The 24,240-nt window shown below is 47.9% G+C and overlaps 1 protein-coding gene across 3 annotated transcripts in view; it reads left to right on the top strand.

Annotated features, from left to right (window-relative positions):
- TRPM4 (transient receptor potential cation channel subfamily M member 4) overlaps positions 1-24,240 on the top strand; it is a 34,549-nt gene that overhangs the window by 1,430 nt on the left and 8,879 nt on the right. For all 3 annotated transcript variants that reach the window (XM_077131194.1, XM_077131196.1, XM_077131195.1), the window contains 14 exons: positions 2,827-3,001; positions 3,290-3,470; positions 3,594-3,757; positions 4,346-4,529; positions 8,308-8,369; positions 8,514-8,705; positions 8,966-9,065; positions 14,082-14,194; positions 14,385-14,726; positions 14,821-14,955; positions 20,526-20,655; positions 20,811-20,956; positions 21,958-22,070; positions 22,399-22,473. In XM_077131194.1, coding sequence (XP_076987309.1) covers positions 2,827-3,001; positions 3,290-3,470; positions 3,594-3,757; positions 4,346-4,529; positions 8,308-8,369; positions 8,514-8,705; positions 8,966-9,065; positions 14,082-14,194; positions 14,385-14,726; positions 14,821-14,955; positions 20,526-20,655; positions 20,811-20,956; positions 21,958-22,070; positions 22,399-22,473 — 2,112 coding nt within the window. The remainder of the gene's footprint in view (positions 1-2,826; positions 3,002-3,289; positions 3,471-3,593; positions 3,758-4,345; positions 4,530-8,307; positions 8,370-8,513; positions 8,706-8,965; positions 9,066-14,081; positions 14,195-14,384; positions 14,727-14,820; positions 14,956-20,525; positions 20,656-20,810; positions 20,957-21,957; positions 22,071-22,398; positions 22,474-24,240) is intronic.

The following is a 24,240-nucleotide window of genomic DNA, read 5'->3' as shown; positions in this document are numbered from 1 at the left end:
TTCTAGGAGCTGGGACAGAACATTCAAAGTGCCCTTGAATGACAGTGTGGTGTGGCTTGGAAATGGAGCACAGTTCAGGGTGAAAGGAGCCTTGTCACCAAAGAGGAGGTTGTAAAGATGGATGGGGACAGAACATGCAGGGTCTTAGAGTCATCAGGAGAAATTTGCACTTTGTCTTGGCACTAGGGAGCCACGGGAGGGTCAGGGTCAGCTCTGGAGTGTGGAAAGACTCTCTGGGGCCGCGTGGGAATGAATAGGAGTTTGGGAGTCCTGGAAGGAGGCTGGGGCAAGGTCCAGGTGGGAGACCTGAGCCAGGCCAAGGCTGCGGGGACAGAGAGGAGGGTTTGGGGACAAGATTGAAGGCAGGGTTTACTGGGGTCTGATGGATGTGGGGCTGAGTGGAGGGGAGGGGAGCATGGCTCCCGGGCATCTACTCTAGTGACTGAGGAGGCGATGGGGAGCCCCAAGATGGGGAACCCAGGAGATTAGGGAAGTGTTGCAGGGTTCTGACTATGAATTGCCCCTGAGCCGCACGGACGTCTGGGAACGGATCTGGATCTGGGACCCAGGGAAAGGAAAGCTCTGGACTCAGGTCCAAGAATTGAGAAGCCCCAGCTGTAGGTGGCAAGAAAACTGTAAAAGTAGGTGAAATAGCACAGGACAAAAATGTGTCAAGTCAGGGGGATTGCAAACTGGCCATTTTTTAGTTTGTCTTTGGCCTAGAAAGTTTTTGTTTGTTTTTTTTAAACCTTTGAAAGCCTTCAGATAAACATTCACACTTCAAATCATGCTCCCAGACCGCAGCCTCCAGCATATCCCTGTGGTTTCGACCAGATGCTTCTTTCTGTGGAATTGCCTGCTGGCTCATGGAGGCACGCGGTTTGAGAATCATAGGGAAGCCCATGGGTCCTCAACTGGGAAACATCTAACTGCAAAGAAGAGCAAGTAAATCAGGCAGGGAAAGGGCAGCCAGAGAGAGGAGGCAGGCCAATGGGGCCGGGTGTGGGCCCCCCCAAGGACAAGGTTTTCTAGAACCTGAGGCCTGGGCTGCTCTGTCTCTGATGGAGTCGGATGAGCCCTCAGTGGAGACCATTGTATTTGGAGACGTGGTGGTAATTGCTGACCCTACCAAGAACAGTTTCACTTTTGGGGGCCACATTGAGGAGGGTAGGAAGCCAGATGCATCATGTATCTGTGCTGTCTGGTAGAACTTTCTGGAATGAGCGAAATGGTCGATCCTGGCTGTCCAGGATAGCAAAAGCTCCTGCCTCTTGAGCACTTGAGATATGGCTACTGCGACTGAGCTGCATTTTAAATTTTATTTCATGTTAATTAATTTGAATGTTAATAGCTCCATGTGGCTAGGGGCTACCCCGTTGGAAGGCAGGAGCTCTAGACCATTCCTTGGAGAAGTTTAATGAGGAAGGGGTGGTAGGAAGTAGCTGGGGGTGGATGAGGGCTCTAGGGATGGGGTAGAGACGGGAGAGAGGAGAAAGTGGTAAACTGAGGCATTCCAGCACCCTGGGGCTAGACTCAGGAAGGAAGACAAGTATGTCCTTCATTGGAATTCTCACTCTGCCAGGAGCTGGGTAAAGGATATTCTCTGTTCATTCCATGGGTGCATCATTTAGTCTTTTTTTTACTTTCTTCACAACTTTTGCCAAACCCATGTACTATTTGTACTGTTATTTACACAAAACCGGTCCTTGGCTCGCTTGCTTTATGTCAGTGTAGGTCTCCTCCGTTATCTGAATTCTTTCTGGAATCAGGAACCAAAAAGATTTTGATAAATCTCCAAAGTAATCCTTTCATCCCCCAAATCCTTGTTACTCATACTTAGAAGCACAGTCACTGATCATATTCAGACAGGAAGGGATCATAGTGCATTTATTTAAGAGAGGAAAAGTTGCATATGATCACCATAAATGGAAAACCTATTCCACTTGCCACAAAGGAAAAGAAATGAACTCTAAAATACAAATATGCTAAAAGCAAATCAACCTGCAACTTTTCTAGCGGGAAGCTGTGGCCAGCCCAGGGTTTGAGCCCTAGGCCTGCTTTCTTCTGTTAAAAATGAAAGAATAGCCAAGGTATTTTGGCACCCAGCCAAGCCTCCCCACTTGACATAACCAGGAGAACTGAAAAAAGCAGTGACTTTCTCCCTGTGTTATTCAGGTTATTTAAGGCTGCCTGTGGAGTCCCTGCAGAATCCTTTTTCGGACTGGGACTGGCATATGGTCCTCATGTCAGGACACACGGTGCTATTTAATCCACTCCCAGTTTTATAGAAGTAGACTGTATTATTTTTATGGTCTTTTTATTTGAGGAGGAAATTTAGACTCAGAGAGGTCAATTCACTTGCCCAAAGCCACACAGTTGCGTTTACGTTTGGCACACAGGTGCTCTCTAAATTACTCTCTGGGTTTTGCTTTTCCTGGTGAATGCCATCCATTTGCATCAGAGGTGGCAGGGACACCCCAGAGGGCTTGCTGTGTTTTCCCCTTTCAGGCCCTGCAGGCCCTGGAGACCCTCTCTTTGAGTTTCCTTGAGCCACTGTGAATTCCTCAAGGTGGGGCCGGGTGATTCTGTCAGAGCCTGGGTCTCTGCCCGCCAAACCCCTGTGCATCTCTGTCCGACCCTCCTCTGTCTGGGTCTCTGTCCCCCAGTTTCTGGGTCATGCCAAGGTCACCATGGAGTGCAACTGCTCTGGGGGGAATGGGGACAGTGTAGACGGGCCCCTCAACAGAAGTGTGGGACCGTCCCCAGATGCTGGGGGTCGGTGGGGACACACACCTGGGGCTCATGCTTCACCCTCCTGACCCCCAGTGGGACCATGTGCCAGTGTGGACGTGCCCGAGGCGTGCACCCGCCCGTGGCCGTGGAGGATGCATTTGGGGCAGCTGTAGTGACCGTGTGGGATGGCGACGTGCACACCACGGAGAAGCCCACTGACGCCTTCGGGGATGTGGACTTTCTGGGCGCCGGCCGCAAGGCCAGCAACGTGAGCCCGGGGCTGGGTGGGTCGACTCCCAGCCAGGCTGCGAGCCTGGGCGTCCCCGACTCCCCAGTGAACCCTGTCTCCCTGTTTGCCCATCCCTATCTGTGTCTCTCTCCCGGTCCCTGTCCCTTCTTTCTGGGTCCCTGTCCCTTCTTTCTGGGTCCCTGTCCCGCTCTCTGCGGGTCTCTGTCACCATCTCTCTGGGTCTCTATCCCTCTCTCTGGGTCTCTGTCCCCCTGGCTGGGTCTCTGTTCCCCTTTCCCCATGTCCCTTCCTTCCGTGTGTCCACAGTTCATCCGGCTCTCCGACCGCACAGACCCAGGCGCAGCTTACAGTCTGGTCACGCGCACATGGGGCTTCCGGGCCCCAAACCTGGTGGTGTCCGTGCTGGGGGGCTCGGGTGGCCCCACCCTCCAGACCTGGCTGCAGGACCTGCTGCGACGCGGGCTGGTGCGGGCCGCCCAGAGCACAGGTGAGCGGGCGGGGTGGGGGGGGTGCGCGGCCCGGTGTCCCCACTCAGTCTCGGGTGTCGCTCCCGCCTTGCTCCCCGGCCCCGCGGGATCCCTGCCTCTCACCGCTCGCCCCCTCTCCGCAGGGGCCTGGATCGTCACCGGGGGGCTGCACACGGGCATTGGCCGGCACGTGGGCGTGGCTGTGCGCGACCACCAGATGGCCAGCACCGGGGGCACCAAGGTGTTCGCCATGGGCGTGGCCCCCTGGGGCGTGGTCCGGAATAGGGAGACCCTCACCAACCCCAAGGTGGGCCCGGCTCCAGGGGAGGAGGGGCTGCGGGCCTGGACCCCTGGGGTCTGGGGGGAGGGGCTGGGGGCCTGGACCCCTGGGGTCTGGGGGGAGGGGCTGGGGGCCTGGACCCCCGGGGTCTGGGGGGGAGGGTCTGAGGGGGGAGAGGCGGGGGGCCTGGACCCTCAGGCCTGTAGGGAGGAGGGCTGGGGGACCCCTAGGACTGAGGGGGGAGGGGCTTGGGGTCGCCGGGTCTGAGGGGGAGGGGCTGGGGGCCTGGACCCCGGGGTCTGAGGGGGAGGGGCTTGGGGGTCGCCGGGTCTGAGGGGGAGGGGCTGGGGGCCTGGACCCCTGGGGTCTGGGGGGAGGGGCTGGGGGCCTGGACCCCCGGGGTCTGGGGGGGAGGGTCTGAGGGGGGAGAGGCGGGGGGCCTGGACCCTCAGGCCTGTAGGGAGGAGGGCTGGGGGACCCCCGGGGTCTGAGGGGGAGGGGCTTGGGGGTCGCCGGGTCTGAGGGGGAGGGGCTGGGGGCCTGGACCCCGGGGTCTGGGCGTCCGCAACCCTGGCCTCCCTGGGAAGACCCCGACCTCTGACCCCTGGTCGCCAGGGCTCGTTCCCCGCCCGGTACCGCTGGCGGGACGACACCGAGGACGGGCTGCAGTTCCCCCTGGACTACAACTACTCGGCCTTCCTCCTGGTGGACGACGGCACCCACGGGCGCAGGGGCGGCGAGCACCGCTTCCGCCTGAGCTTCGAGTCCCACATCGCGCGGCAGAAGACGGGCGTGGGCGGTGAGTGGGCGCCCCCCGGGGCCCCGTGGCCGGGAAGCGTTTCCTGGGATCAAGCCCTGCCCCCCACCCATCCCCCCACTCCCCCCACCCTCCGCTTTGGGTGCACGTGAAAAGTCCTTTCCCTGAAGCCCACCAGGCCTACAGAAAACACGAGGGGACGCCCTGGGGAATTGGACACTGAACCCACCCATGCAAGGAGCAGGGCACCCTCGGCCCCAGAAGCCTTCCCACCCCCCACCCAGGAGTCCCCACCCCCGGCTCCGACAGCGGGGAGTCGCGCTGGCTGCCTGGGTGCTTCTTATAAATAGAACCTGCCGCCCGGAGGCTTTTGCTTCTGGCTTCTTACCCGCAGCCTTACCTCGACTTTACCTTCACCCACATCATTGTTCAAGCTCAACTTTGCAAATAACCCGCTGGCCAAAGAAGGGACAAGATAAACAGAAATTAGAAAATATTTTAAATTGAATGATAAAGTCGATATGCCAGGTCTACACCTATGGGCTGCAGGTAAAGCAATATTGAGAGGGAAATCCATAGATTTAAATACAGATATGGAAAAATGAAGGAAGGCTGAAAACCAGTGATTTAACGTTCCATCTTAACAAACAAAAACTAGAAACAGAACAGAAACTCAAAGCTAAGGAAAGTTGAAGCTAGGAAACTATCAAGCTAGAGTGGAAATCAATAAAACAGAAACAAAATGTACAGTGGAGAAAAATCAATGACAGCAAAAGGCACTTCTTTGTAAACCTTTTCTGTGTCTAAGACGTTGTTAGCTTCTTCAAGTTTATTCTGCTTTTTGGCAACTTGGTTCTTTTTGGAAAAGGTATCATACAGTAAACCTGAGCTTTTGTGTGTGTTCAGCTCTGTAAGCTTTGACACGTCTGTAGATTCATGCAACCATTGCCAGCATCAGGCTCCAGCACAGTTCTGTGATCACAAAGGAAGCCCCTTGTGCTGCCATTTTTTATCCCTAACCTCTGACGACCACTGATCTGCTCCCCATCAGTATAGTTTTGTCTTTTCTAGAAGATCCTACAAAATAGAATCATATAGTCCTTAGGGTCCTTTTGAGGCTCGTTTCTTTCACTCATAACTTTATGGCACTTTAATAGGTACTCATTAGAACAAATCAAAGCATACAAAGGTTAAAACATTTTCCCAGCTCTTGCCGCCCAGTCCCACACCTTTTCTGGGGTAATCAGTGTTGTAAATTTTGGCGTATATCCTCTCATACCTTTCTTTATGCTGATAAAATCCTATACAGTTATATTTCTTTCTGTGTGGGTGTTTCTTTTTCTAGTTTCTTTTCTATAATATATACGTGTATATGTGTATGTATATATGCATATTTTTATGTATACAATTTTCTCATAATCTTGGACTGAAGTCCAAGCTTAGTCTTTCATAATGGATGCATCATTAGTTTTATTTGATAATTTCCCGATTGATGGATCCTTGAAGTTTTAGCAGTTTGGGCACTACAAACCATACTGGGTAAATATCATTGTGTGGACATTGTTACATAGGGGTGTTTTAAAGTCTATACAATAGACTGCCCAAAGTGAGATTGTTGTGTGTGGGGGTTTTAATAGACAGTGCTAGATAACTTGCTAAAAAGTTGTAGCAATTTTCATTCCCAGCAAGAATGTGTGAGAATGAGTGTCCTTTTCCATCTAGTGTCAGTCAGTTCTGGGTAGATTTGGTTTTTAAATTTGTGCCGATCTCATGACCGAAAATGACATTACACTTTTAATTTGATTTTATATTTATATAACCACTCTTAAGAATCTTTTTTGCTGTTGGCCAATCAGATTTCTTCAATTATGAATTGCCTGTTCGTATCCCTTGCACATTAAAAAATTGGGTTACTTCTTTTTTTACCTTTTGGTAGGAATTCTACCATTGTATCCTATGGCTAGTTATCATCTGACTGTTATATGTTTAACAAAATTAAAAAAAAAAATCTGGTGTCTATTATAAAAAATTTCTATAATTTTTATGTCATTAGATTTTTCTATTGTCTCATGTTGTCCCTTCATTTCCTGGCTTCTTAGAAAGGGCTTTCCCACCTAAAGCCATGCAAATATTCTCCTAAGTCTCCTTTTTTTTTTTTTTAGTTTTTTTTAAGCAGTTTTATTGAAATATATTCACATAATATACAACCCATCCAACGTGCACAATCAGTGTCTTTTTTTCATCACATAGCTGTATATTCATCATCATGATCAGTTCTCCTAAATCATCTTTTAATAACTTACAGTTTTGTATTTAAATCTTTAATATATCTGGAAATAAATTTTACATGGTATTGAGACTCAGAGTCTAAATTTGTCTTCTTCCAGATAGGAAGCCAGTATTTCTTCAGGGCCATTTAATAAATAAACCACCTTTTTCAAGCTGAATGGAAATGCCCCTTCTGTTATAGGTTCAATTCCTTTATGTGATGACGTCTGTCTCTGAATCTTTTTCTCTTCCACCTCTCTGTTTAATTCTGTGCTAAAACCATGTTTTGATTAAAACAGTTTAAAGTCTTATGTATTTTTTTATTAAGATTTTTTTTTTAATTGACAAAGCAAAACAACATACAAATACGAACATTCTTAACATACAAACATTCCATACACGGTGTACAATTAATGGCTCACAATATCATCACATAGTTGTGTATTCATCACCATGATCATTTTTTAGACCAGTTTAAAGGCATATTAATTTGTGTTGGGACAGGTCCACTCTCACTGTTTATTCTCAAAAATGTATTGGCTCTTTCCTGACATTTATATTTCCGTATGAACTTTAATATTATTTTGTTCACTCAAAAAAAAAAAAAAAAAGGAAAGAAAACTCTTCTAAACGTCCCACCAACCCCCTTCTCAAAACTCCATTGAACTTATGCGTTAATTTGCAACAGAACCACACAGTGTCAGCTTTTGTGTTTATTCCATTAGCTTTGTACTTAAATGGTGTTTATATGTTTCCTCTTAAAGGTTTCTTACCTTTTCAGATGAGCATGTTCCTAGGTATTTTGTCATTGTTGTCAAAACATGAATATGCTACATATCACTAGTTTGGAGCAAAGCTTTTTTATTTTGGTGTATTTTTCTTGTATCAATCATCTTATCACATTCTCTTATTAATATTTTAATTTTTTTTAATGGAATCTCTCCAACCTTCTCGGAATATAAATCATAGTGTTTCAAATGGGTGCCTTTGTCTTTTCCAGTTATAAAAAAAAATACCAGTGTTCGTTCCGATTATTTTATTTTTTGCATTATTACATTAGCTAGAATCTCTGGGGCGGGTGTGTTTCTTGTTTTACCGGAAACCGAGTTAGTTTACAACCATTTTATATTATTTTGCTTTGGGGCGTTGGCAAATGCCTTTATTGTGTTTCATTAGCTCCTTCTATTCCTATTTCCTTCATTTCCTCTTTGAACTTTGACCTCCCCTCCTGGGGGGTAAATCCAACTCTGGGGCAGGGTTGAGTCATGTCACAGGGGCCTGCCTCAGTTAGGGAGCCCGGAGTCCAGGCCCCAGCCCCCTCCTCCCTTGGAAAGTAGAGCATTAGGAACCTCAAAATGTGATCCTCTCCCAAAGAGCTCAAAGAAATGACAATTCCCACGAGCCGCAGAGCAGACGAGCCTGAGAGGGAGGCTGGGAAACGCAGTCCTCTCCCGTCCCCAGCCAGGGCTGAGGGCGGGCAGCCTGAGGCATTCTGGGTGCTCCAGCTGAGAGACCCGGGTGTCCTAGCCCCCCAGCTCTCTTCTCTCCCCAGGGACTGGAATTGACATTCCTGTCCTCCTCCTCCTGATCGATGGCGACGAGAAGATGTTGAAGGTATGGGGACTGGCTGTCTGGGCCTAAGAGGGGAGGGGGCTGGGGACCTGGACTGCTTGGATCCCAAGGTGGAGGTGGCCGGGGGTGCAGACTCCCAGGGGGGATACATACCTGCCTGCCCCGCCTCTCCCCTTTATCCTGCAGCGCATCGAGGACGCCACACAGGCCCAGCTCCCCTGCCTCCTGGTGGCTGGGTCTGGGGGTGCTGCAGACTGCCTGGCAGAGACCCTGGGAGACACTCTGGCCCCAGGCAGTGGGGGGGCCAGGTGGGGTGAAGCCCACAATCGGATTAGGCGTTTCTTCCCCAATGGGGACCCCGAGATCCTGCAGGCCCAGGTATGACACTGGGGGCCCAACTCGAGATCCAGGGAGGGGGAGGGCTGTGGATCTAGGTCCTGGGTCCTGGGAAATGGGAGCACCAAGGCCTTGGGGCCCTAGGTCTTAGGGACCTCACGCTAGGTTACCCTAGGGGTAGAGGGTGCAGGACGCCCAGACTATAAGGCCCCGGCAGGGACTGCTCTCCTGAGTTGCTAGGCGGGGAGGGGCTCTGAGCGGGGAAGGGCTGGGCTGGGGGTGCAGGATTTGGCACCCGGCAGGTGGAGAGGATCATGAGCCGGAAGGAGCTGCTGACGGTCTACTCCTCTGAGGACGGTCCCGAGGAATTTGAGACCATCGTTTTGAAGGCCCTTGTGAAGGGTGAGACTTGGGTCCCTGTCTTGGTTTCCTGGCCTCTAAAGCGGATGCTACACAATGGGTTGGCTGAAAGACCGGGTTATTCGGGGTTTCAGAGGCCAGAAGGCTCACTCTTTCCCGGGGTCAGTTTTGGGGTTCCCTGGTTTTCCATCACATGGTGATACTCATGGTGGTGTCTTCTTTCTCTTCCGGGTTCTCTTGCCTTCCGGCTTTGGGCTCTTCCATGTCTTCTCTCTCTGTGTCCCAGTTTCCTCTGTTCATAAGGACTTTAGCCTCATTCGGTCTGGGCACACCTTCACTAATAACATCTTCAAAGGTCTATTTACAAATGGGTTCACACCCACAGGGGTTGGGACCTGGACATGCCTTTTATGGGGGACATGATTCAAACCCCAACAACCCTCCGATTTTCTTCCTCTCTGAGCTCAGCCTTGGATAACTTTCCTGGCCTGGGTCTTTATCCATCCTCTCTAATCCAAAGTCTGGGCTCCTTTTAATCGCTCTCCTTATAGCTATCACCTTTGCATCTTCTCAGGGTGGGGCATGGTTGTTCTCTCCAGATGCTTTCACTATGTTCTATTTTCATTTCTTCAATCCATCGATCCATCAATCCATCTATCCATATATTAATCTACTCATTCATTCACCCACCCATTCATTCTTCCAGCCACCCACTCTCTCTTATCCATCTGCTCAGCCAGCAAACATTCTTCCACCTATTTATCCATCCATCCATCCATCCATCCATCCATCCATCCATCCATCCATCCATCTCTTTCCATCCATCCATTCATCCAATCATCCATCCTTACATCTATCCATCCATCCATCCATCCATCCATCCATCCATCCATCTCTTTCCATCCATCCATTCATCCAATCATCCATCCTTACATCTATCCATCCATCCATCCATCCATCCATCCATCCATCCATCCATCTCTTTCCATCCATCCGTTCATCCAATCATCCATCCTTACATCCATCCATCCATCCATCTATACAACCAACCCATCACTCTTCCGTCCATCTACCCCCCACCCAGCCGTCCTTTTCAATGTTCCTCCAAAATGTATCAGGCACTGAGAGGTGTGGGGAGTCAGAGATGAACCAAAATACTGTCTCCCAGTGAGGAACTCCTGATATTTCACTAGAGATGACTACTGAGAGGAATGAATGTTGAAAACCAAGGCAGGGTCACCCGGCAGAGGTTGGGGGTGGGGGCTCATTTATTCATTCAACAAACATGAAAATGGTCATATTCCTGGAATCACCCGAGGCTCCAGAGACTAAAGCAGATTCATTTCCTTTTTTCAAGGTCCCCAGATCCTACTGGTACTGTTTGAATATAATCTTAAGTAAAATTTAAGACAGTGTGGCGGGGAGGGTCATATATGTAGGGGGAAGCTAAAGGAAGCAATAGTATTTAAACTGGGCCTTGAAAATTCAATAGACTTTGGACTTAGAATCTGGACTTACCACTTATCTCCCTCCTTACATTCTGCTGACTTGTAGGGTAAGGAGGATTCCTGGGGGCTCTATGGGGATAGGGTCGGTTTTGGTGTTAGAAGAATTTTTATAGGGAAAGCATCCACTTAGATAAAAATGGACATGAGGCCTGTTGGCAATATACAGTGCTCTTCTCAGACCTCCGCCCGCACCCCATTTGTGTATGTACAGTGTCCTGAGGTATGGCCGCAAGAGCAGTGACGTTGGACTTTGCCAAATTTGAACACTAGCTTGGCCCCTTCCTTGCTGGGTGACCTTAGGAAAGCAACTTGCCCTCTCTGAGCTTTAGTTTCTCATTTTGAAAAATGCAGATAATACTTGTATTAGTGTTGTGAGTCTCAGGGGTAATGTATGAACAGTGTCTGGCCCCCAGTGGGGATCCAATATATGGGAGCTCTCCTTAATATGATTCCATTTTGTGTGGAATATTAGGGACACACCCCTAAATATTTGATGATAGTCAGTGGACAAATCTGATGCACTTTGCAGAAGTTACTTCAGGCCTGGTGGGTCTGTAAGATTTGGGATGAGGGGGTGGAGTGTGCCCACCGCCCGGGAAAGCGGGAGGGATTGCATTCCACTGGGGAAATGGAGATGACTGGATAGGGTTGGTGATGAGAGAGCTGGATGGGTGGTGGTTCTATAGGTGAGGAAGAAGAGGGGAGGGTACGAAAGCTCCTTGGGAGGCCAATAGGGACCAGACATTGCCAAGCACTTCACATATAATTCTGCCAGAGTCGCCCTCATTTTGCAGATGAAGAAACTGAGGCCCATATCAGTGGCAGAGAGAGTTCAAATAGAGTTGAGAGGCTACTCTGGAGGTTGCTCTTACACAAGCTTCAGGTAGACCTTGCTACCCATCATAACTTGCCAACCCCCAACCAGAATCATTCCAGCTAATCCTAAAGAACACCTAGGGCAATATATAAGATCCCACAAGGGTTCCAGGCACTAGAGTAACTTTCCAGAAACCTACAACCTCCAGATGGGTCTCTGGTCCAGATAAGCCCTGAAACCTAGCCCAGCCTCTCCAGAACATCAGATAGTTCCATCTCCCTATTCCATACTATTGACACACACTTCCAATATGAAAAATATAGAATTCCCATAGCCCAAATACCCCTAAAGAGAGGGATGGAAAGATTAAAGGTAATGGTGGAGTTATACAGAGAAGATAGAACTTAACAAATGAATATAAATGCTGAATCACTAAATTGTTATCTATTTTAGTCTCCAATATTTTAGAGCAGCCAGAAGTAAAACTATAAAATTGTGGAATTGTAACCCATGTCAAAGTCTGAAATATGTTCTACAACTAATTGTGATGCTGTGCTTTGAAATTTATAGCTTTTTTGTATATATGTTATTTTTCACAAAAGAAAAGAAGGAAAAAAATGTTGACTGTGGGGCGGGCCCTGGTGGCTCAGCAGGCAGAGTTCTTGCCTGCCATGCTGGAGACCCAGGTTTGATTCCCAGTACCTGCCCATGCAAAAACACCAAACCAAAGCAAAACAAAAAAAGATCGAAGGTATTAAAAAAAAAAAGTCGATTGTGATGATAAAAAATATTTACACCTTCTAGCCTCCTATATTCTGGAGCAGCGAGAAGGAAAGATCTGAGAGGATGGTAGGTAGCCCATGACAGACTCTGGGATCTGTCCTGTAACTACTTGTTGAAGAGTGCTTTGAAAACTATTGCTTTTTTCTTTCTTTGCTTTGTATGTATGTTATACCATACAATTAAAAAAGTTAAAAAAAAAAAGAAACTGAGGCCCAGAATGGGGAGCAGTGACTTGCCCAGGGTCACCAGCTAGTGGCAGGAGTCGGGATTTTAGTTGAGGCCTTGGGACCCTCAAGCTCACTGCGTGGGGAGTGTAGGGCCTGGGGCCGGGGGGGCTGGAGATGAGGCCAAGGAGCTGGGGATCTATGGCCTGGGAATGGGAGGGGAAGAGGGGGGCCAAGGACAGCCCCCAGGGCCTGGCCTGGTGGCTGGGTGGACAAGGGGGCCGTGGTGTGGGGGAAAAGCTGAGCTCAGGGTGGGACGTGGAAAGCATGAAGGGCTGGGGCGGGCCCTGTGATAACTGGTGCCGTGCTGAGGTCAGATATCAAGCAAGATATCAGAAATCATCCCCCCCCCTTTTTTTGTTTGGCACTGTGAGGAGAGTAGGGGTAGAGTTGGAGAGTCTCAGTAGATCCCACTTGGAATTTACTGCTAAGTTTTGAAAAGAAAGAGCTGCATGGTCTGACGTGGGGGCCGCCTCTGTCAGGGCCTCTGGCTTCTCAGTTGTCCATCTTCGAGGCTGCATGGGTGAGGCTGTGGCGCTCCTTCCCACAGCTGATATTTATGGACACGATATCATCACCCCACTCTGTAGATGAGGAAACTGAGGCTCCCAGCCCAGTGGCTTGCGATCGGGCACAGTTGTTAGTGGCGGAGCTGGTAAAGGTCCCGGGAACGTGTGGCTTTTCTCTGCTACATCAGATTACCTCGTCTGCACCACCCATTTTGGGAACAACCCCAACAAGTTGAATTTGCTTTTGGAGATGGGTGTGGGGCAAGTGGAGGTAGATGGAAAAACAGGCCCTGTGGCACAGCGCCTGCTCTGAGACCCTGCGGTGTCTGCGCTTCCTCTTACTTCCCCTTGAATTCACCTGACGCTTCCAGTCTTTTCCTTCCCTCATCGACTGCACCTGTTTGAACCCATCGTTGGCTCAAAACTTTAAAGACATCTTGCTTTTCCTCTTTCTTTTTGGTGACCTCCAGGTTCTTCTAGAATCCCTCTAATGTTATTCTTTTTTTTTTTTTTTCCTCTAACCTCATTTTCTCCTGCTGTCCCCTTTTACCTCCCAAGCTCCAGGGGATCATGGACTTGGGTTTGCCATCATCCCCTCTGCTTTCCTAATGCCAGGCTTCTGCTTAAGCCTTTCCTGCCACCTTGTAGTTTCTTCTTCCACCTTCGAGGCCGGCCTCCAAATCCTCCAAGTCTTCCAAAAGCTCCAGCCACACGCCCATCCTCCCAAAGTCTGGACCTTTCCATGCCACTGCGACCATTGCCTTCTCTGGGCCAAGATCACATTCTTTACTCATCTCTAGGGCCCTGATGACTCAGCTACTTACAGCTGCGTCTGGGACATCTTTCTCCCGGAAGAACAAGCTCTTGGAAGTCAGGGACTGGAGCAGCTTTTTCTCTCCATTCTTCCCAGTGCCTGCTCTGGCACTTACCGCAATACGTGTTAAATGAGTTAATGATTCTCTTTCCTTCTTCTTGGGGTGGGGGGAGCTCCAAACCACTGGTCTGCTCTCTGGTCCTGAGCTGAATGACGTTATGCTGGTAAAAACCTGACTTTCCTTAAAGACCCCCCGACTGCCCAACAATGCCCCCCCACCACCAGCACCTACACCCCCGAATACAGAGTTCAAAATGTTAGGCACTCTAAATAGCGCAAAGCCCACATATGTCAGATGTCTCCCTCCCCCAGTGCCCCCCTGCTCTTCCTCTCACCCCGCCAGCCTGTGGGAGCTCCGAGGCAGCCGCCTACCAGGACGAGCTGCGACTGGCTGTGGCCTGGAACCGCGTGGACATTGCCCAGAGTGAACTCTTCCGGGGCGACATCCAGTGGCGGGTGAGGGGTCTGGGGGGTGGGGTGGGAGGGGGGATCCCGGAGGCGCCCCCCCCCCCCCACGATGACCTGCCCAGCCTACCCTCAACCGCCCACCCGTCTCTGCTGGTGCACATGCCCCCACCCAGCGCTGTCCCCCCCCATCTCCTTCCCTTAACCTCTGACCGTGTCTGTCTGTCTGTCCGCCCTCCAGTCCTTCCACCTGGAGGCCTCCCTGCTGGATGCGCTCCTGAACGACCGGCCGGAGTTCGTGCGCCTGATCATCTCCCACGGCCTGAGCCTCGGCCACTTCCTGACCCCGACCCGCCTGGCCCAGCTCTACAGCGCCGCGCCCCCAGGCTCGGTGGTCAGAGGCCTCCTGGGCCAGGTGACCCCCACCGGCGCCACCAAGGCGCCGGCCGCCCAAGCCCCAGCCGGGCCGCCCCTCCCGGACGTGGGGCAGGTGCTGCGGCTGCTGCTGGGGGAGACGTGCGCGCCGAGGTACCCCCCCGGGAGCGCGCAGGACCCCCACTCGGGCCCGGGCTGCCCGGAGAGTGTAAGGACCAGGGCTGGGGGGGAGGGGTGGGGTGTGCAGGGGGCACCCGGGGGTCACGCGCGGGGGCGTCCTCACCCCGTCTCCCCGCCCGCAGGCGTGTCTGCTGTCGGACAGGGCCACCTCGGAGCTCACGCTGGATGCTGTCCTCGGGCAGGCCCCCTGGAGCGACCTGCTGCTCTGGGCGCTGCTGCTCAACAGGGCGCAGATGGCCCTGTACTTCTGGGAGATGGTGAGCGCTGGCCCTCGGCCCTGGTGCCCCCCTCCACCGGGCCTCCAACCCCACTGGGCAGCCCCGTCACCCTGACTCCCCCCTGTCCATGGCACCACCTGTGTTTCGTGTCTTCATCGTGCGGTTTTGGAAACTTGCAACTTCATCTGACAGATGTATATTGGGCCTTTCCCATGTCCAACCGTAGCTGTAGAAATCAATCTGATTCTTACAGAATATTTGCAGGTAGAAGGAGGCTCCGCTTTGCCTATCTCTCATGGGAGCTCCTTGAAACATAATTGCACATGCAACGCAGATCATCTTTTTTGGGGGGGTGTGTGGCGTGGTGGGGGTCCCATTTCATTGTTTTTCCGTGTGAGTATCCCCTTATTGCAGTACCATTTTGCTGAATTTTTGTTTGTTTGGTTTTTCATTTGTTTGTTTGCTTGGAAGTGCACCAGCCGGGAATTGAACCCGGGTCTCCCGCATGGCAGGCACGAATTCTACCTCTGAGCCACCATTGCACCCCCAGTGCAGATCACCTTTGTGGCTCCAGTGTGGAAAGGGCTAACAGTGGGGAGTAAGACAGGGGTCCCCCAGGTAACAGAGATGAGTGCTTGGAGGAAGGCAAGTGAGGTAGAGACGTTGGTGCATAAACATTTGGGAAGTTAAAAGCAAACACACAAAAAGAGCCATGGGATTCAAATGGGATCCAAGACGGAGCCCACTCTTATGCTCTGTTTCTAAGGTCTTGAGGCCGTCCCTTCCACTTCGGGCTTTTCCAGCTGAGCGCGCGCGGGGGGTGGGGTGGGGGGGGGTGGGGGGCGGGCGGAGTCAATGTGCTGGGGATTTAATAGAGCTTTTTTATTCTTTCGTTGACATAAAAGCCATATAGCATAAAATTTACCATTTTAACCATTTCTAAGTGTCTAATTCAATGGCACTTGTTACATTCACAATGTCATGCCACAAGCATCACTGTCTGATTCCTGAATGTTTTCATCACCTCAAAGGAAGCCCTTACCTGTTAAGCAGGTCCTTCCTTCTTCCTGGACCCCCTGGAGAACTGCTAATCTGCTTTCTGTCTCTATAGAGTTGCTTATTCTGCATTTTTCCTATAAATGGAATCATACACTACAATATGTAACCTTTTGTGTCTGGCTTCTTTCACTTGGCATAATGTTTTCAAGGTTCATGTGGTAGCCTGTATCAGAACTTCATTCCTTTTTATGGCTGAATACTGTTCCATTGTATGGATAGACCGTGTTTCATTTATCTATTCATCAGTCGATGGATAATTGGGTTGTTGCCTCCTTTGTCTGCTGTGAATAATGATGGTATCGACATTTGTGTACAAGTTTTTATTTGAACACCCATTTAAAAAATTTATTTATTAATTTAAAAAATTAACAACAAACAAAAACATTAACATATGATCATTCCGTTCTGCATACATAATCAGTAATTCACAATATCATCACATAGTTGCATATTCATCAATTCAGAAAAAGAAATAGAAAGACAACAGAAAAAGAAATAAAACGAAAACAAACAAAAAAAAGATTATACATACCATACCCCTTACCCTTCGCTTTCATTGATCACTAGCATTGCAAACTAAAATATTTTTATTTTTTTATTTTTTGTTCATCTTTCTTTATTTCATCTTAAGAAAAATATTTTGGATATATAGATTCATTTAGGAAAAATAAACATGCATTATTTTAATAGTAAATGCTGTGAATGCAAGTGGAATTCTTATATTTCATAAGATAATATTTTCAAACATGGTAGGATTGATCCACTTAAAAAAATTTACTAAACAACTTTAATCTTTCAGGGCTGCTGGGTGCTGTGTAAATAGGTATAAATAAGTCACTCTCCTTAACCTCGAAAAGTCATATGAATACTGGTACTTGAATTTATAAGAACCACTTGAATGCTTTTAATATTAAAGGAATTACATTAACCAGGTATATTCTTTTTTCTAAATTTATTAATTAAATAAATTAACAAACCAAATAAAACATTAACATATATAATCAGTAATTCACAATATCATCACTTAGTTGCATATTCATCATTTTTTAGAACATTTGCATTAATTCAGAAAAAGCAATAAAAAGACAATAGAAAAAGAAATAAAACGAAAACAGAAAAGAAAAAAAAAGATTATACCTACCATACCCCTTACCCCTCACTTTCATTGATCACTAGCATTTCAAACTGAATTTATTTTAACATTTGTTCCCCCTATTATTTATTTTTATTCCATATGTTCTACTCGTCTGTTGACAAGGTAGATAAAAGGAGCATCAGACACAAGGTTTTCACAATCACACAGTCACATTGTGAAAGCTATATCATTATACAATCATCATCAAGAAACATGGCTACTGGAACACAGCTCTACATTTTCAGGCAGTTCCCTTCAGGCTCTTCATTACATCTTGGATAACAAGGTGATATCTACTTAATGCGTAAGAATAACCTCCAGGATAACCTCTGGACTCTGTTTGGAATCTCTCAGCCATCGACACTTTGTCTCATTTCACTCTTCCCCCTTTTGGTTGAGAAGTTTTTCTCAATCCCTTGATGCTGAGTCCCAGCTCATTCTCGGATTTCTGTCCCACGTTGCCAAGAAGGTCCACACCCCTGGGAGTCATGTCCCACGTAGACAGGGGGAGGGTGAACACCCATTTTAAACTTTTTTGGGTATGTATCTAGGAGTGGAATTTTGAGTCATGTGGGAATTTCTATGTTTAACTTTTTTGATGAACTTCCAAACTGTTTCCCACAGTGGCTGCACCATTTTGCACTTCCAGCTGCAGTATATGAGGCTTCCATTTTTTCTACATTTCAACACTTGTAATTCTCCATATTTTTTAATATAGTTATCCTAGTAGATGTGAAGTGGTATCTCATGGCATGATTTGCACTTCCTTTATAACTACTGACACTGTACACCTTTTCATGTGCTTATTGGCTATTTCCATGTCTTCTTTGGAGAAATATCTGTTCGAGTCCTTTAGCTATTTAGATTTTTTGTTGTTGTATTGTTATTTTGATTTTGAGTTGTAGGAGTTCTTTGTATATTTTGGAGACTAGACCCTTATCAGATATGTGACTGCACAAATATATATGCAAATTTTAAAATGCAAAAAATGCATATGCAAAATTTTTCTCTCATTTTGTGGGTTGTCTTTTTTTTGGGGGGTTGTCTTTTTATTTTCTTGATAGGGCCCATTGATGTATAAAAGTTTTAACCTTTGATGAAGTCCTTTTATCTATTTTTTTGCTGTTGCGTTTTTGGTGTCATATCTAAAAAATCATTTCCAAATTCAAGGTCACAAGGATTTACCCCTGTCCTTTCTTTTAAGAGATTTATAGTTTTGGCTCTTACAGTTAGGTCTTTGCTACATTTTGAGTTAGATTTTTGGGTATGGTGTGAGGTAGGGGGGCCCAAGTTCATTCTTTTGCATGTGGATGTCCAGTTGTCCCCATGCTATCTGTTGAAGAAGCTATTCTTTCCTCATTGAATGGTCTTGGCACCCTTGTTAAAAATCAATTGGCTGTAGATATATGAGTTTATTTATAAATTCTCAATTCTATTCCATTGTCCTATATGTCTGTCCTTATGATAGTACCACATCACCTTTATTACTGGAGCTTTGCAGTAAGACTTGAAATGAGAAAGTGTGAATCCTCCAACTTTATTTTCCTTTTCAAGATTATTTTGGCTATTCAGGGCCCCTTACAATTCCATATGAATTCTGTGATCAGTTTTCCCATTTCTGCAAGAAAGGCTGTTGGATTTTGATGGGATGTATTGAATTTCTATATCACTTTGGGGAGTATCACCATTTTACCAAGATTAAATCTTTAAATACATGAATACAGAATGTATTTCCCTTTATTTAGGTCTTCTTCAGTTCCTTTAAGCAATATTTTGCAGTTTAAAGTAAATAGATCTTATACCTCCTTAGATAATGTTATTCCTAAATATTTTATTATTTTTGATGTAATCATATATTGAATTTTCTTAATTTCCTTTTTGGATTGTTCATTTCTAGTGTATAGAAATACAACTGATTTTTGTATTTTGATCTTGTGTGCTGCACCTTTGCTGAATTAGCTGTAACTGTGATGAAACACCAACAGCTTTTGGTGGCTTCTTTAGGGTTTTCCATATGTAAGATCATATCTGTAAATAGAGATTACCTCTTCTGTTCCAATTTGGATGCCTTTTATTTGTTTTCTTGCCTAATTGCTGTGGCTGGAACTTCCCGTACCAGGTTGAATAGAAGTGGTGGAAGTGGGCATCCTTGTCTTATTCCTGGTCTTTGGGGGAAAGCTTTCATCCTTTCCAATTGAGTACGATGTTAGCTGTGGGTTTTCCATGTTTGCTCGTGATCATGTTGAAGGAGTGCCCTTCCATTCCTAGTTTGTTGAGTGTTTCTGTCATGAAAGAGTCTTGGAATTTTGTCAAATGATTTTTTTTCTGCATCAGTTGAGATGATCATGTGGTCTGTTCCTACATTTTATTATTAATTTTCTTTAGTTCTTTTGAGCATATTTAGGACAGTTGATTTATAGTCTTTGTTAAATCCAATATCTGAGTTTCCTCAGAGACAGTTACTAATTTTTCCTGTGAATGGACCATACTTTCTTTGAATGCCTTTGTTGTTGTTGAAAACTGGATATTTTGAATATTGTAACATGGTGTCTCTGGAAATCAGCTCCCCCCAGCTTCCACCAGGTATGTTGTTGCTGCGTGTTGTGGATTGTTGTTGTTTGTTTGTTTACTGATTTTTCTAAATTATTTTGTTAAATCTGCATTCTTTTTCATGTGTGGTCACTGAAGTTTGTGTTCCATTAATTTAGTGGTTACTAATGATTTGGCAGAGATATCCTTAAACACCTGGAGCTAGAAAAACACAATAATGTCCTAAACTTTGCAGGTTGGTTCATTGTGGGGCACTTATCAGTGCTTAGACAGTCCATTTACAACTCTGTCTGCTTGCATAGAGCCTAAAGGTCAACCAGAGGTGAAAGCCTAGGGTCTTCTCAGGGGTCAGCAAGTGGGTAAGTTAAAAGAACTTCAGCAGATTTTTCTTCATTAAGCACTTCCCTGGTATTGTAAGTTTTTAAAATTAGATTCCAGAGTTTCAAAAAGGTTTTTTGGCAGTTTTTGCCAGCTTATTCTTTTTTTTTTTTTGTGGAGGGATGGAGTTTGGGATTCTCTGCTTTGTTGTTTTTGGTGGCATCTCCAGCGCTTCTTATTCTGTCTTATGACTCCTGATGTTCTTCTCATTTCAAATGTGCCCTACTGAGCTCTCCCATCCCAGCTCCTGGTTTGTATTCCCAGTCCCTGAACCACCTGACTTGACATTTTCATTTGCCCTCCAGTTCTTCCAGGTCCGTCCACAAATTCTATCTCAGCTTTGATCTCTGATGACCCTGGTTCTTGACTTCGGACCTTTGATTCTGTCCCTTTCTGAGGTCACTGACTCACCCCCACCCCACCCAGCCCCTCTCTGAACCTCACCCCACTCTGCCCTTACCCATGACCCTTCTCTGTGTCTCTCCAGGGCTCCAACGCTGTGGCCTCAGCTCTTGGGGCCTGCTTGCTGCTCCGAGTGCTGGCGCGCCTGGAGTCTGAGGCTGAGGAGGCCGAGCGGAGGAAGGACCTGGCAGCCAAGTTTGAGGGGCTGGGCGTGGGTGCGCACAGCAGGAGGGGGGCTGCCTGGGGAGGTGGGCGTCTCCCAACTTCTCCTCCTATAACCTAGCGCCCTCCTTTTACATCCCCTCCCCTCCCCTTTCACTTCCTCTGCCCTGCTCCCTTCCTCATCCATCACATAAACCTCCTTCCCCAGACCTCTTTGGCTTGTGCTACCGCAGCAATGAGAAAAGGGCCGCCCGCCTGCTCCTCCGCCGCTGCCCGCTCTGGGGAGACGCCACCTGCCTCCAGCTCGCCATGCAGGCTGATGCGCGGGCCTTCTTTGCCCAGGACGGGGTACAGGTGAGTATCCAAACCCCCCGCGTTGCAAGCAGCCCTCCCCTGGCCCTGGGAACCGTGGGGGGGGGGGGGCATCCCTGCCGCTGGGAAGGTCACGATCTTGGCCAGCCCCTCCCCTTGGGCAGCGGCCTTCCCCGTGGAGGCTTGCCCCTCTCCTGGAAGGCTGCTCTTCCCAGAAGAAGCCCCACTCCTTCCATTCAGTATACAGCAGTCCCTGGTGGCCATAATAGGAAATCCTGCCCCTCTCACCGGAAGTCTGTCCCATTCCCATAGAAAATCCCCTTCCTCCCAAAGGAAGTCCACAGGAAGACCTTCCCAGTTCTTTAAGATGTCCCTAGTTCCAGTTCTCAACAATCAGGATGACCTCACTGGACAATTACCTCATAACTCTGCTCATAGGTTTAGGAACTCTGGTTTCCTTCCCTTGGGAAGCCCTGCTTGTCCCCACAGTGACTCCCCTTTTGCAAACCCTGCATTTTGGAAACTTTCCCATTGTCTCTAATTTTAATTGTTCAGGGACTCAGAAAGTCCACCCCCCACCCCCCACCCCCGCAGTGCAGGGGGTCCCATCCTCTCTATTGGAATGGCATGGCCGGCATTCCAGACAACTCCCCAGAGCCCTTTTCTTTGAGTAATTGTGAAATTCATGGACTCCAACGGGTTGAACTTTAGTTTGGCCACATCCTCAATCTCCTTGTGTCCCAATTTCCTCATCCGTGTCTATGGAAAGGGAAACAATAGTACTACCTTCCTTCCTGGGGGTGTGGCGAGGGTTAAACCGAGCTAATCTGTGCCAAATTTTAACCTAGTATCTGGCAAATAGTGTTGGCTGGTCAACTCTACTGCCTCAAACCTGGGACAGGTTGTCCTGTCTTTGACCACCTGCCCCCTCCCCAGTTTGGGCACTTGCTCTGAACTCTAGAGCTGTGGCCCAGCCCTTGCCTGGGGTCTCAGGTAGGGGGCAGAGGGGGAGATCAGGGTCCTAATTGGCCCCACACCTGCAGTCCCTGCTGACCCAGAAGTGGTGGGGGGCAATGGACAGCGCCACGCCCATCTGGGCCCTGGTCCTTACCTTCTTCTGCCCTCCACTCATCTACACCAACCTCATCAGCTTCAGGTCAGTGCTCAGAAGTTAGCTGGGCAGGAGGGGCGTGTGCGCAGTTTCTCCTTCAGGGTCACTTCTGCCCACCTTTCCCACCGGGTCTCTGTGGCTTCCCCTCCCTGTTCACTCTCTTTCCCTCCTAAGGGCGGGGGGCATGTCCAGGGAGGTGCTCTCTGCGGGTCTGGCATAGCTTCCTCTGCTCCCCTGGCATGGCTCTGCGGGTAGGTCCCTTCGTGGGGGGCACCCTAGAGGGGCACCTCTTGTCTCTCTGCTGTGAGTCTGGGGAAGCCTCTCCTGCTCTGTCCTCCCCCTGCCTCTCACTCCGTGCTTCCCTCCATCCCAGGAAGTCGGAAGAGGAGTCAGCACAGAACTCAGAGTTTGACATGGATAAAGGCATTAATGGGGAAGGGCCTGTGAGGTGAGTCGAAGCTGGGGGTCAGGGAAGACCCCAGCACTGTGTGAGATGGGAGCATCAGGGGCCGGAAGTGAGGCCAGAGGTGAGAACCGGGCCTTTGGGAGATGGTGACGTCATTGAGCTATTAATGACACTGAGAAGGTTTCCAAGATGCTCGGCTCCGCTCCATACCGGGCTTGGTTTAGGACTTGGCTCGGCCACCCAGGGGCCGTCCATGCCTGGAAATCAAATCACTTCATGTGACACGTGCGTTGAGCTCACAGGCATCAGATTCACACAGTAAGCAGAACAGGATGGATTTGGTCTGTTTAGGAATCTTTCACCTGTTTCTTTGGCCTGACTCCAGGGCCCTCACTCTTTTTTTTTTTTAGTGGTTTCTAAACTTTAATGTAATAAGAATACCTAAAGTGCTTATTAAAAGGCAGATGCTCTGAATTTATTCTCAGAGCATCCCTCTCATTGAGCAGGTTTGAAAAACTGGAGCTCAGGTACCTACGTTTTTTTTTTGTGTGTGTGTGTCCCTATATATTTATATATATATATATATATATTTTTTTTAATGAAACATAGCCACACACAAACACAAAGATTCTTACCATATGATCATTCCATTCTTGGTATATAAACAATAACTCACAATATCATCACATAGTTGCATATCATCATCCTGATCATTTCTTAGAACATTTGCATCAATTCAGAAAAAGAAATAAAAAGAAAACAGAAAAAAATTCATAACCACACCCCCCACCCCTCCCCTTTATTGGTCTCTAGCATTTCAATCTACTAAATTTGTTTTAACATTTGGAGGGTCCTTGTTCTTACCTGTTGTTGTAGTGCCGGCGGGGTGGGGGTGGGGTTTTACAGGTGGAATAACTGATCATGGCTGGTAAATGGTGGAGCTGGGGTCTGAATTCAGGTCCCCTTGCTTCTGGGTCTGTACTCCCAGCCACTGTGACCTACTGCCCCCATGGAGAGCTCGGTAAAAGGAGAGATTCCTGGCTCCTCTCCTGGGGATTCTGATTTAGTGGGCCCAGGAATCTGCATTGCATGTTCGAGATGGCAGGCGCCAGGGTCACACGTTCTTTTTTTTTTTTTTTAATTTTTAATATGTTTATTGAGATATCTTCATACACCATACAGTCCATCTAAAGTAGACTATCAGTGGCTCACATTATGCCCACATAGTTGTGTATTTATCACCATGATCATTTTTAGAATACTTGCATCACTCCAGAAAAAGAAATAAAAAGAAAAAAACTAATACATCCCATACGCCTTACCCTGCTCTCTCACTGACCACCAGTATTTCAATCTATCCAAATTTTTTTTACCCCTTATCACCCCGCATTACTATTTATTTTTTTGTCATTTTTTTTTACTGTCAATACCCTGGATAAAGGGAGCGTCAGACCCAAGGTTTTCACTATCACACAGTCACATTGTAAAAGCTGTACAGTTATACAATCGTCAGTTTCAGGTACTTCCCTGCAGCCACTTCAATGTACCATAAACTAAAAAGGGATATCTATATAATGCATAAGAGTAATCTTCAGGATAACCTCTCGACTCTAAAATCTTCTAGCCACTCAAACTTTATTTTGTCTCATTTCTCACTACCTCCTTTTGGTCAAGACGGGTTTCTCAATCCATGATGCTGGGTCCCAACACATCCCTGGGAATCATGTCCCACATTACCAGGGAGATTTACACCCCTGGGAGTCATGTCCCACATAGGTGGGGAGGGCAGTGAGTTCACCTGCCCAGTTG

Source organism: Tamandua tetradactyla, chromosome 16 (assembly GCF_023851605.1).
Source record: "Tamandua tetradactyla isolate mTamTet1 chromosome 16, mTamTet1.pri, whole genome shotgun sequence".
NCBI lineage: Eukaryota > Metazoa > Chordata > Mammalia > Pilosa > Myrmecophagidae > Tamandua > Tamandua tetradactyla.
The sequence above is the reverse complement of the archived record's forward strand: the minus strand, read 5'-3'. Positions and strand labels throughout refer to the sequence as shown.